Source organism: Parasteatoda tepidariorum, chromosome 5 (genome assembly GCF_982258835.1).
Source record: "Parasteatoda tepidariorum strain Cologne lab strain chromosome 5, Ptep-v5.0, whole genome shotgun sequence".
NCBI lineage: Eukaryota > Metazoa > Arthropoda > Arachnida > Araneae > Theridiidae > Parasteatoda > Parasteatoda tepidariorum.
The window spans coordinates 79295778-79308436 of NC_141759.1; the positions used below are offsets into that span (position 1 = coordinate 79295778).

At 30.2% G+C, this 12659-nt stretch overlaps 1 protein-coding gene across 3 annotated transcripts in view; it reads left to right on the forward strand.

Moving 5' to 3' along the window:
* The window catches only part of LOC107445741 (MAM and LDL-receptor class A domain-containing protein 1), a 62948-nt gene that overhangs the window by 31675 nt on the left and 18614 nt on the right, over window positions 1-12659 (forward strand). For all 3 annotated transcript variants that reach the window (XM_087164378.1, XM_087164377.1, XM_087164376.1), the window contains exons 5-12: window positions 1381-1652; window positions 2744-2837; window positions 3307-3453; window positions 4814-4897; window positions 6847-7040; window positions 8844-8928; window positions 9337-9363; window positions 11902-12054. In XM_087164378.1, the coding sequence (XP_087020504.1) occupies window positions 1381-1652; window positions 2744-2837; window positions 3307-3453; window positions 4814-4897; window positions 6847-7040; window positions 8844-8928; window positions 9337-9363; window positions 11902-12054 (1056 nt within the window). The remainder of the gene's footprint in view (window positions 1-1380; window positions 1653-2743; window positions 2838-3306; window positions 3454-4813; window positions 4898-6846; window positions 7041-8843; window positions 8929-9336; window positions 9364-11901; window positions 12055-12659) is intronic.

The window sequence follows — 12659 nt, forward strand, 5'->3', positions numbered from 1 at the left end:
TTCTTCAATATTTTTATATGAAGCTGAAATATAAGATTACCTTGAGTAAGCAGTTTATAATTGCGTAGTAATTTTTTTACTAAACATATCGAGATATCTTTAAATTGTAACGATGGTATATCGTTACATTTTTTGAATATACAGACTATTTCTCACTTCCTATGTAATTAAGGGTTTCACTGTTAATTATGGCTAATATTAAATACCATGGTAATACCATTGTGTTAAGCGCCCCGTCAGTCATTGGTGACTGACAGTGTAAAACATGATATAAAACTAAGGAATCTACATTGTTTTAAGCAATTAAGGAAAATTTGCTTAAAATTTACTAAGTTTTATTTATTACGAAACTAATTTTTATTTATTTCAATCTGCTAGAACAGTGTTTCCCAAACTTATGACTTTTCTGTACCCTTTCTAAATTTTTCGTAACGCTCTGTACCACTAATAAAAAAATGAATGTGTTTTTTACTATAAAAAAATTGCCCAAAAGTTAAAAATCGCAATTGGCTGTTGACACCACTAATGTAACTGTAAACTCAGCAATAAATAGCCAATAGATAAGAACGTAATCGTAAATTTTCATGGCTAGCTTTGTTTTTAATATTTTGAAATTTTTGTTTGTTGCAAGATATTTCGCATAAGAACTCGTACCCCTGCTAAACTGTTCCCGTACCCCTGGGGGTACGCGTACCACACTTTGGGAAACACTGTGCTAGAAGATCGCTTCGCATTGTTACTCTACAATGCGTTCTCTTCGAAACAGCTCACGTGGCCTGACGAAGATTTCCTCCAAAATACGCATGGGGCTCAACGTGTTAAAGGCCAAAGTTAATTATGACCTGTAATAATGTCGAGTGATACAAACTGAGCCGCGGTGGGTCAGGATACGGAGTGCTCGTCTTCCAATGAGTTGACCCAGGTTTGAATCTCTGTGATGACTGGCCGATACGAAATCCGCAAACGGCTGGCACTGAGCACCGTGCTGATGTAAAATATCCTCAGTGGTAGATGAATCATGGTTTAGAATCCCTTTGCGTCAGGGTAAGGAGGTTTTCATGGTTACCTCCTCCTCCATATAACGCAAATGAGGTTAGTTCCTTTGAAAATCCTCCACGATAGCTAGTATGCCCCAATGCTTGTATTTTCTTGTATTCTGGATTGTGTTTTCTCTTGTGTTTTCTTGTATTCTGGATTGGTTCAAAATTACAAGGCTACGGAGTTGAACATTGATAGTCGTCAGCTAATAATTGGGTCAGTTGTTCAAAATCTGTCAACAAATAAAATAAAATTATATAAATTGCTAAATACAGAAAAATATATCAATCAAATAACTAATGCTTTTCATTTAACATACGTTTAATTTCTCTATATCCATAGGTGGTTATGCCTTCATGGATTTATCGAGAATGTCGAGCGATGAGACTGGATTAATCCACAGAGCTTGGTTGCCAACACATCTACTAAATGCTACCTCACCAAAAGGCAAATGCCTTCGTTTCAGCTACAGCATTGATGGTTTGTCGGTAGGTGGTTTTAGAATATTGGTGAATGCAACAGATGTTACCTATACCATATGGGAGACCAAAGATTCTACTGGGGGAGAGTGGGAAAGTGGAAAGGTGTCCTTCACTTGCGAAACACCTTACAGAGTAAGTCTAAGAGTTGAAAACTTTATTTTTTTAAAGAAGCTTCTTCAATGATTCTACAGCTCAGAGTAGGCTCTCGGTTTTGGAGTTAGCTCCTAATCTAATAAGAGCAACCATTTGAGATTTTGTTACCCAGTTTTCCGAACCTGTCAGCTTGGCCGATAAAGCACCGTTGTTCTAGTACCAAGTTCTCAATAATGATAAAAGTTTTTTTCCTCGTTTTTCAAAATGATCCAGATCTCTTTTCCTAAAGATCGCAACCGTTTGAGAGTTTTATTTATCCTGTTTTTGACTTTGTTACCTTTGTTGATAAAACTCGGTAGTTCTGATATCGCGTATTTAAATTAGGTTTTCAACAATAATAAAAATAATTTTTTTCTTCTTATTTTTCAAAATGATCGAGATTTTGTTCATGAAGATTGCAATCATTTTACATTTTGTTACCCTGTCATTCGAAAGCTCATTAGTTTTAGTGAAACAACTCAGTAGCTCTGGTATCAAGTATTGAGATTAGGTTTTCAACATTGTTAAAAAAAATTTTTTCCTCATTTTTTTAAAATGATCTAGATTTTTTCTTGAAGATTGCAATCATTTGAGAATTTGCTCTCTTGCCATTTGAAAATTTATTAGTTTACGCGACAAAACTCAGTATTTCCGGTATCAGGTATTGAAATTAGGTGCTCAATAATGATAAAATAGTTTAGCAATAATGATAAATTTACTTATACCTATTATCTTGTTGGTCAAACATCTCTTAGTGATTCTTGTATCCAATATTGAAATTGGGTGTTCAGCAATTATAAAAAGTGTTTTTTAAAAATTTTTAAAATAAAAAGTTAAATATTCTAAAAAAGTGATGTTTTCTTTTAGGAAAACGAAACTCTAACAGTAAACTCCAACAGAATGATTTAATTCCATTATAATAATTTTCTGCTTAGCTATCATAAGTAAAAAGGAGCCGTTGAAAAAGACACTGGAAAAAATATGAAAGTTATAAATGTATTTTTAAAATGTACCAGTACTTTCTAAGCAGATTCACTGTGCCAAATTTTCCACTATATATTTATTAATATTATGATAATTGCTCTTTTCAGTTGGTAATGGAAGCCTTTCCAAGAGAAACGTACTTAAAAAGAAGGGGATACGTTGCCGTCGACGACTTTCATTTAGTTGATGGATTTTGTGGAAGTATGTAGGTTTTTTTTAATTGTACATTATTATCAAATTTACTACGGATATTTTTTTCGATTACTCTAAGCTAACCATTTATCCATTTTAAGCTATCGAACCATTTTCTAAAATAATAAGAAATTGACATTTAAAAATTGTTCTAAAATATAGTCTGTCTTATATTTAAAAAAATGTTCAAACCAAATGATAAATTATATAATTTAACAATTATTTATCTATAATTTTAAAATTATTTATTTTCATACTAAATAAGATATGGCAGTAACTTTGCGAGTGGTATTAACACACTGTGGTGCAGAAACGTTTACATTTTAGTTCAAATGTTGTCGCTATTAACATACTTTACTAATTAGCCTCAATATTTTTACCCTTTTATTAAAGTCTCAATAACAGTGATGTATGGTGTTAGTTTATCTTAAGAATAAATTTATATTGTAACAATGTGTTTAATTTTATTATTAAACAGGTGATTGTACTTTCGAACACGATTTCTGTAACTGGACGAACTCAAATACTAGCGATGAATTTGATTGGAAGATGGGAAGAGGCAGCAGCAGTTCTGTAACTGGCCCATCCCGAGATCATGGAAGCAGTGTCACATGGAGGGAGACAGGTAACAATTCCATTGAATACAGCTTATAATATATAGAATATAGGAAGGCTTTATTTGAAGAGTAATCTAGGCCCAAGTATTAAGATAACGGAGTTATTTTTGCTTATAAGTCATTTATATCTTATTTTGAAATTTTGTGGCTGTATGTCTACTCTCAGCCACCAAAGAGTTTTAAACATTCTATTCGTATGTCTGCTCTCGGCCATCAAATATATTTAACCGTTCTAGTATGTCTGCTCTCAGACACCAAAGATCATTAACCATTTTAATAGTATGTCTACTCTCAGTCACCACAGATTTTTAACCGTTCCAGTTATGTCCACTCTCAGCCACCAAAGATTTTTACCGTTCTAGTCGTATATCTACTCTTAGCCACCAATTTTTTTTTACCCTTTCTAGTGGTATGTCTGCTATACTTATCTTAATAGTATAGATTAAAGTGAAGATCTGTTAACTACAGTGGATAAACTTTGGAAATGTATAAAACTCAAAATAATACTTTAAAAATTACGTTTAAGAATAATAGCATTTTTTTCTTGAATAAAATAAGCATTTTCTTCATTATTCTGCATATTATTTTCGTATGACGGACAATTGCTCTTAAAATAAACATGAATTTCCATTAGTTAGACAACTATGAATAAAATGAATACGACCGTTAAAGAATAAACTAGTACAGTGCGAAAAAAAAAGAAAAAAAAACTGAACGCTAAACAATATTTGATAGGATTTTCTCCTTCTAGGACTCAACCTTAATAGTTCACGGGGGTAAATTCAAATATACTAACTAATTAGAGCAGACGATATTTTAAGTTGCGAAATCAGATACAGAAGCGTACGTTCTCTGAATTAACATACCCTTTTTTCAACAGATTTGTACTCCTGACTGTTGAAATATGAGGGATGGCTACAATCTGGAAAATATGATTCCAATAGTTAGGTCCGATGAACGATCAAAAGTTTGAACACAATGTTATTTATACTTCTTGCGTATTTCTCAAAATCTCGTGTATTTTTTAGGCCAATTATAAAAATTTTGCTCGCAATTTTAATGACTAGTCATTAATGCCGATACCGTGATACCATCAATGTACTGAATTACATTGCAATCGGATAAAGATATTGATTGAGACTAATAGTCAAACATTCATTCATAAGTAATCTTTCTTCACACATAAAGTTCTGCATTTGAATGATGTTGTCTCCCTTTAATAACTAATATTTTCTTCAACGGTGCCAATCATATTTCGCTTACTATTTTTATTACAGCTAAAACATTTTTATAGATAATCATTTTCCAAACTTGTTTGTATAAAATAAATTTTAGTTTAATTTAAAAAAAAATATTTTAATGTTTCAGGTGGTTATGCATACATAGATTCTGCTTATCCAAACAGACCTGGCGATAAAGCTCAACTTTGGAGTCCAGTTCTAAATCAACATGGTCAGTACACAACGAGCTGAATCTAAGGAAAACTATTTGAATGATTTTTTTTCCCTTTTTCATCAGGGTTTGATAAATTTTAAATAGTTCAGCGTAAATTCAAAATTTTGGTGTTTGCTCTTTTCCGTTGAAGCTTAATTTTGAATTCCGTTCTTATTTTCGTTCAATTAAGAACAGCTTATTATTTTATAATTTTTTTCAGTACTTTTTTTAAATTTTTCTGAAGGAATTTTAATTTCAAAATTCGATTTGGTAATAAAGGCATCAGGAGGTTGAAAACTTACCATAGAACATGCTACCGCTAATTGCGTTGAGTAGGTGAAAATCACAATAGACGCAAGCAGGATGCTTTCACCGGAACATAATCAGAGAGACTTTTCACTATGGAGTTAACTTAGTCAGTCTCTAGTTTATGTGACGCTTGTGGATTTCATAGAGCGGATTGTCATCACTTCTGCCGAAATCAAAAACACACTTGTCATCTTTTAGAGCATCTTTGAATCATTTTTACTTTGTAGACTGTGCAATGATGCCAGAGGGTGTCAATTCGAACAATTCTTGTAACGATAACTGAAATAAATTTCTTTGCAGTTAACAAGTTGGTAGTATTTTTAGTTGTTTTCCAGCACAGCGATGAAACCTGCTTGGTCTTTGGGATATTCATCCTCTATGCGTTTTGCCATCACCATATTCTATGATAATCTTTCCTTTTGGCACTGTTTTTTACCTCTTTGAATATGTCAATCTAACTGTAGAACATCCTGTATTCTATACAAAATTTCAACTAAAATCATTCAACACTGCTCTTCATCTTCCGATTTTGAATTTTGGAAGTCATTCTATATTTTGAAAAATTTTAATGATTTAGTTAATGATCTTTCTAGTATCCCACGTTTTCCCAATAGTTAAAAGTCCATTTTAATAGAATCTGTTGCATCCTGAGGCTCTCACAAAATGATCTCACATCTGTTTCTTATCCCCTCTTTTTATTTTCTTGTTTAAACTTGTTCCTTGGTCCCTATTTGTTAAACTACTTCGCACGTGCACTATCTCTACCATCATCTTGTGTTTGGACACTGATGAAAGCTCCTGTTCATGGTACTGAAATTATAATATGTTTATTTATGTACTTTCATTAATTCTTTATTCACTTTGTTTTTTGCTTCAGTCTACATAGCACAAACTATACTTCATCCTCTGCAGGATATCCTGCATTTAATTTTAGCTAAAATAAATATTCTTATATACTTAACACTCAACAGTTTAATTAAAAATTGGCGTAAATACATTTTTTATATTCATTCTAAAAGTTTGAATTTTCGCTCTGTGTGATTATTGTCTAATGTTAATCATCAATTAGTTATTGCTGGGTATCACTTAAAATATTATGTTGGATATTTAGTGATATGTTTATCCATTAAATTCCTTTATGATATCCTTTAATGACAGGTTTATCCATTAAATTCCCTTATGATATCCTTTAATGATAGGTCTATCCATTAAATTCCTTCATGATATCCTTTAATGATAGGTCCATCCATTAAATTCCTTTATGATATCCTTTAATGATAGGTCTATCCATTAAATTCCTTAATGATATCCTTTAATGATAGGTCTATCCATTAAATTCCTTGATGATATCCTTTAATGATAGGTATATCCATTAAATTCCTTAATGATATCTTTTACTGATAGGTTTATCCATTAAATTCCTTTATGATATCCTTTAATGAAAGGTTTATCCATTAAATTCCCTAATGATATCTTTTAATGATAGGTCTACCCATTAAATTCCTTCATGGTATCCTTTAATGATAGGTCTATCCATTAAATTCCTTTATGATATCCTTTAATGATAGGTCTATCCATTAAATTCCTTTATGATATCCTTTAATGACAGGTTTATCCATTAAATTCCAGATTTAATTCTGTGGAATATTTCTTTACAGGAAATGGAAGTGCCCTTTGCTTAAGCTTCTGGACGTCACTTTATGGGTCAGGCGTCGGGGCCTTAAGAGTTTACATGTACGATAACACTACGAATGCGACGGGAGACCCCATATGGGAACTCTACTCGGGTACCCGTACACCTGACCAGTGGTATAAAGGAGAAGTGCCACTTTCACTTCCAAGGCCATTTAGGGTAATAGGAGTCAAATTTCATATTATTTATTTGATGAAGATAATAGATGTAAACAAAAATGCCAACATTGCTAACATATGTTATCTGCTAATGTAGTATTTTTGAAATTATTCACTGAAAGAAATAATACACACTACAGAACAATAATTCGAGAAAAGTCATTATTTTATGCACACTTACGCTGTTTAGAAACAAAGAAGCGTGTTTTCATACGAGGTGTTTACCGTTATTGCGCCCTTCGCATCTCGAAAATTCCTATTAAAAGAAAGTTAATCGTAAATTAAAGAACATGTTTGAACACCTTGGACAGGGTACAAATTAGCCGCCAGATCTACAGCTTGGGTTCTCTACGAAAGTGTCAGTTCATTTACTTTTAAACTGGCAAAAATTTCAAGCTGATGCGCATTCGTGGTGTAACGATTAGGCTGTCCGCCTTCTACCAGAGAGGTCACGAATTCAAATCCCAGCTGGAATGATTACCTCTGATTTTTAAAAACGTTGATAACTATTTAACATTTTTTTAAAATCCAAAATCATAAATTATTATTTTGTAATTTAAATTGTTTAAAAAAATAAAGAAGCTAACGCGGTGAGTAATTTGTTTCCTATCCAAGGTTCTCCATCATGGTTTTTATTTTAAGTTTAATTTTGTTTTAATAGGAATTTTCATGATGCGTATTTCTCTTGTTGGTATATATTTTTATACTTTTTGCCAACAGTGAAATCATAAAAACCTATATAGTAGAGGTCATCGTAAATTACAATTTAAACAGAGTAAAAAAAATATTTAGATTTGACGACTTTTTATCTAGATCAATCGTGTAAAGGGAATATAAAAAATGCTTAAAATGATATGCATTTGTCGTACAGAATTCTTAAGAACAACATTTAAGTTTTGATCGAATTCTACACTAGTTTATATTATTTTAATTCAATATTAATTTGATTAACATCAATAATAACTCTTAAACTGAACTTACCACTTTATCACATTCTTACCTTAGTATTGATTTACGTCCTCTAATGGGAAAGCTTTTATGGTTTTACTTTTGATAAGGTTTTTAAAGAATTTATGGATAATAAGGGCGGTAACAACTGAACAGTCTGAGTATTTAATGAACTAAATAAATTGCAAAGTATTGAAAGGGTATATGACAAATTACCAGACTTATATTGTCTGTTAATTTGTCTATTGCCATAGTCAACGCTTCTTATCTATGTGAGCTCACTGTATGTTATGTTTCGATAATTGTATGTATTACTGTTAATGTATGTATTGGCTGTGTTAACATATATATAAATGGAAAAGGAATTAAAGTTGCACTAACTATAATATTATCTTCGGTACGTAATTATGCAATGCTTTGAACATTTAAAATATAACTAACTAGAAATTATGGGGCTTAAATTATCACAATTGCATGGATCGTGTTTTATTAATTAAGTAATATAAATTACAGCACTGACGAGCAGATAATGTGACAAAATTAAGGCTGCTTTTTAAAGCTTTTTCCCATATTAAAAGGTAAAAAGGTGAGAATCTTTTAAAAGGTAAAAATCTTTCAATAGAACTTTTGCGCCATTTTATTATCAGATTTTACCATTATATATTATAAAATATATTATTATATATTATAATGATACCATTGTATGTTATAAAACGCGTTAAACAAAACTCTACCTAACAGTTATTAACAGCTGTTATGAAACATTTTCGCAGAAAACATTTTAAGTTGAACTTTTTTAGTAGTCTTTTGCTTATAACTTTTAGAACATGGTTATAATTAATTAAAATAATTTCAGGTTATATTTGAAGCAGAAATCAATTTGCCTGGTGAGAGTGATATTGCTATTGATGACATTGCTTTAAACAATGGATCATGTCCAAGTGAGTAAAAAGAAACTCATTGTTGCTCACTTAAACTTTTCTCGCATGAAATTAAATTTCATATGCTCAAAATTGAGTTTCTCAAAAAAGAATTGCAATAAATATGAAGTTGTTAAAATTAAGGAAGCTGTTAGAATATATTTCATCATCATATTTTTTTTCAAACATTCAAAGTTTAAGATAAATAATATTGCTTTATTATTGAAAGCTCAAATTTATTAACTAAATAATATTTATTACATTTATTACTTTGATTATTTTTAAAAAAAATCATACTTTTTATATTTATTTCTCAAAAATAAAACTTAGAATATTGATTACTTTTAAAATAAAAATAAAATGTTTGTGAAAATAATTTAAATATTATATAAAGAATATTTAAATATTAATATAAAATATTTATTTTAGGTATTCCAAGAGAAGCTAGTAAATCAGGTAAGAAAAATATCGAAATAAATTATTTTCAACCCTCCAGGCTCATGTGTCGAATCTGATTCATTATTGCGTGAAAAGAACATTCTTACTCTATAGTTTAATATTTTAACATCTTTGTTGAATAGTTTATTGCGTGAAAAGAACATTTTTACTCTATAGTTTAATATTTTAACATCTTTATTGAACAGTTTATTGCGTGGAAAGAACATTCCTACTCTATAGCTTAATATTTTAACATCTTTATTGAACAGTTTATTGCGTGGAAAGAACATTCCTACTCTATAGCTTAATATTTTAACATCTTTATTGAACAGTTTATTACGTGATAGTTTGATTTTATATCAAAAGTTAATAAGAAATCACACATTAAGTGTAAAGTGTTCGCTAATTAAATTCCTCTTAATAAAATAAACTTAATATTTTTTCAAACTTTTTTAAACTAAACCATTTAAAAAATATTTTTTAATGTATCTGCTAAAATAGTAACAGTTATTTATGTGAATAGCTTACAATTTTTTCAACTTTGTAAGACTTGTTCAATTATTGAAACTTTTCAATTTAATTTCTCTTTCAACTTGTAATTTTTATGCTAATGCTAATTTCAACCTTAGATATGCTAATTTAATCAACTCAAATTATAATATTAATATTGATGAAATCAGATGGTTTTCAAGTTTGTCTGGCTATGGAACCCTAAGTGTTTGAGCTTCTATTTTTCATTAGCAGCTGTGAATATACTAACAAAAAAAAAAGACTGTTAGTTATTTAAAAATAATTAGTATGAGGAACTGACGAATGAAATATTTAGTAGAATCAATTTGTTCTTGTTGCATACATATTTTTAAAATGATATAATAAACAGTAATGAAATAATAAACAAGCTAAATTATGGTTTTCAAAATACTAAATCAGGGATGGACAAACTTTTTTGGTCGAGGGCAAAAAAAACGAGAAAAAAAAAGTTTGGTGGGCCAAGTAAAAACTTCTGAAATAGAAAAACGATATGCAAGTTTTAATTCAGATATTTAATGCGATGAATGAAATTGCTATTTCATTTTCAAAAGTTATTTATATTGAGGTTCCAAGTTAGATGTACTAATTTTAATGCTCAAGGCTAAATGTTTGTCTGTTAGTCTACTTCCGAAATGATTTTTTCAAAGGTTTATTGTAGAAAACACTTGTTCACATTTAAGATGAAGCAAACATAGCACTGATTTTCTGGGCATGAAATATTAAAGTTGGGAAACTAGCTTTTGGTAATGATTTGTAAAATCTAACTTTGGTATATTTAGAAACAACTGCTTCAGATGGCGCCAATCTACGGCTATTCTACCAAGAACTTTTGCTTTCAACGTTTTACCAATTGAAGCTGCCTATTTTCATCAATTTATGTTTTGTAGAACAAAAATAGAGAAAGTAAAAAAGTCATCAATACTTTGTTAAAAAAGAACAAAAAATAGCTTTAAACAAAGTAGACAGGAAAATGGATGTATATTGTTTATATTCGTCATGGATCGGCAAATTAAAATTCTATCCGCGGGCCGCATAAAATATTCCGGCGGGCCACAGTTGGCCCGCGGGCCGTAGTTTACCCATCCCTGTACTAAATGTTACAAACGTTGAAAATCAGAAAAAAACATTTATTCTTGAATTTACTTTTTTATTTGAATTAAAAAGCTCGGCAAGAAGTACTTCTTTAATTTTTATAAGTTTTCATTCTTTTCATAATTTATTCAATATACTGTTGTAGAAAGAAAAATATTATAGTAACTTTTAAAAAATATAATATATAAATATTATAGAAAAAAATATTTTTAAAAATTTTTCTAAACGTTTTTATGTTCAATTTACACAAATTAAGATCATATAAGCAACCGAAATGTTAAATAATTATGGGTTATTGATTGGGTACAAATATAACTATTGCTGGTTGAGAAAAATTAACTTAACTTTTGGAACCCTAGGGTTCTGCGGAACACCTTTTGGGAATTTCTGGATGAAATAACTCATTATTTGAATTTTTTAATAACTTTGAAACTTGCATGAATTCCTTGAAAATGCAACGGAAATTCCTAATAGTTTAGGATTAAATCATAAAATTTTAATACCTTATTACAAAAAATCTATCCTTATTTGGATTAAAATTTTAAGAAAAAAAATTATTGATAAAATTTGCCACTTACAAAATATTACATGGAAATTATAAAGTTCTAGTTTGATTAATCTAATTATTTTAAATTATTTTATTTGCCTTTTATACGTTACCAAGACATTATATTTACTTAACTAGAAACTAGCTACTTATTTTAGCTGAATTTATTTTTTATACGTTAACAAGAAATATATAGAGATATTTACTTAACTAGAAACCAACTACCTGTTTCATTTATTAAACAGCTTATTTAATTTATTTTTTATATGTTTCTAAGACATAGACAAGGTTACTTAACTAGAAGATAATTTAAATGCAATTTTTAATCCTTTTAATTTAAATTGTGGAAATATATAATATCTTTAATCATAATATGCTTTATTTAGGTGATTGTGCATTCATAGTCGATTCCTGTGGTTGGAGGGAGATGGACACGAAAACGAGACCAGAGAGTCCCCCAATGTGGGGACGAGTTACTGGAGATGGGACAGTTCTCAGTCCTGATGGCCATACATCAATGGCTGGAGTCACTAGACAAGGTTACTTTCGTTTTAAATATAGTAGTTCTAGGTACAAACAAAACTCCGGCAGTGTTTTTTAAAACATTCATCTAATTCTAATGAAATTCAGATATCAATAAAAGTATCTAATAGTTTCAAAAATTGTGCTTTATCAAGAGGCGAAATACTTTTAAAATATTGCTAAACAAATTTCTCTTCTGCAACTATCTATATCAACAATTATGCCGAATTTTAAATACGAACCGTGGTGGGTCAGGGGATAGAGCGTTCGCCTCCCAATGAGATCAATTGCGTTCGGATCCCAGAGATGGTCGTAGACAAATCATAGGTTAGAGTCCCCTTGCCGTCAAGCTTACCGTGGGAGGTTTTCGTGATTTTTCCTCCATGTAACGCAAAGGAGGGTCATTTCCATCTAAAAGTTCTCGACGAAGACAAATTTCTCCCAATACTTTATTCATGAGTTCCCTTGTCTTCTGGGTTGGGTTTAAAATGACAAGGGGACAAGGTTAAAGATTGGCAATCGTAAATCCAAACTTGGGTCGGCTGTTCAACGACGGTTATAAAATATAAAAAGAATTTTAAATACAAATAAATATTCCTGATCGCAATGATTTTCCAAATTC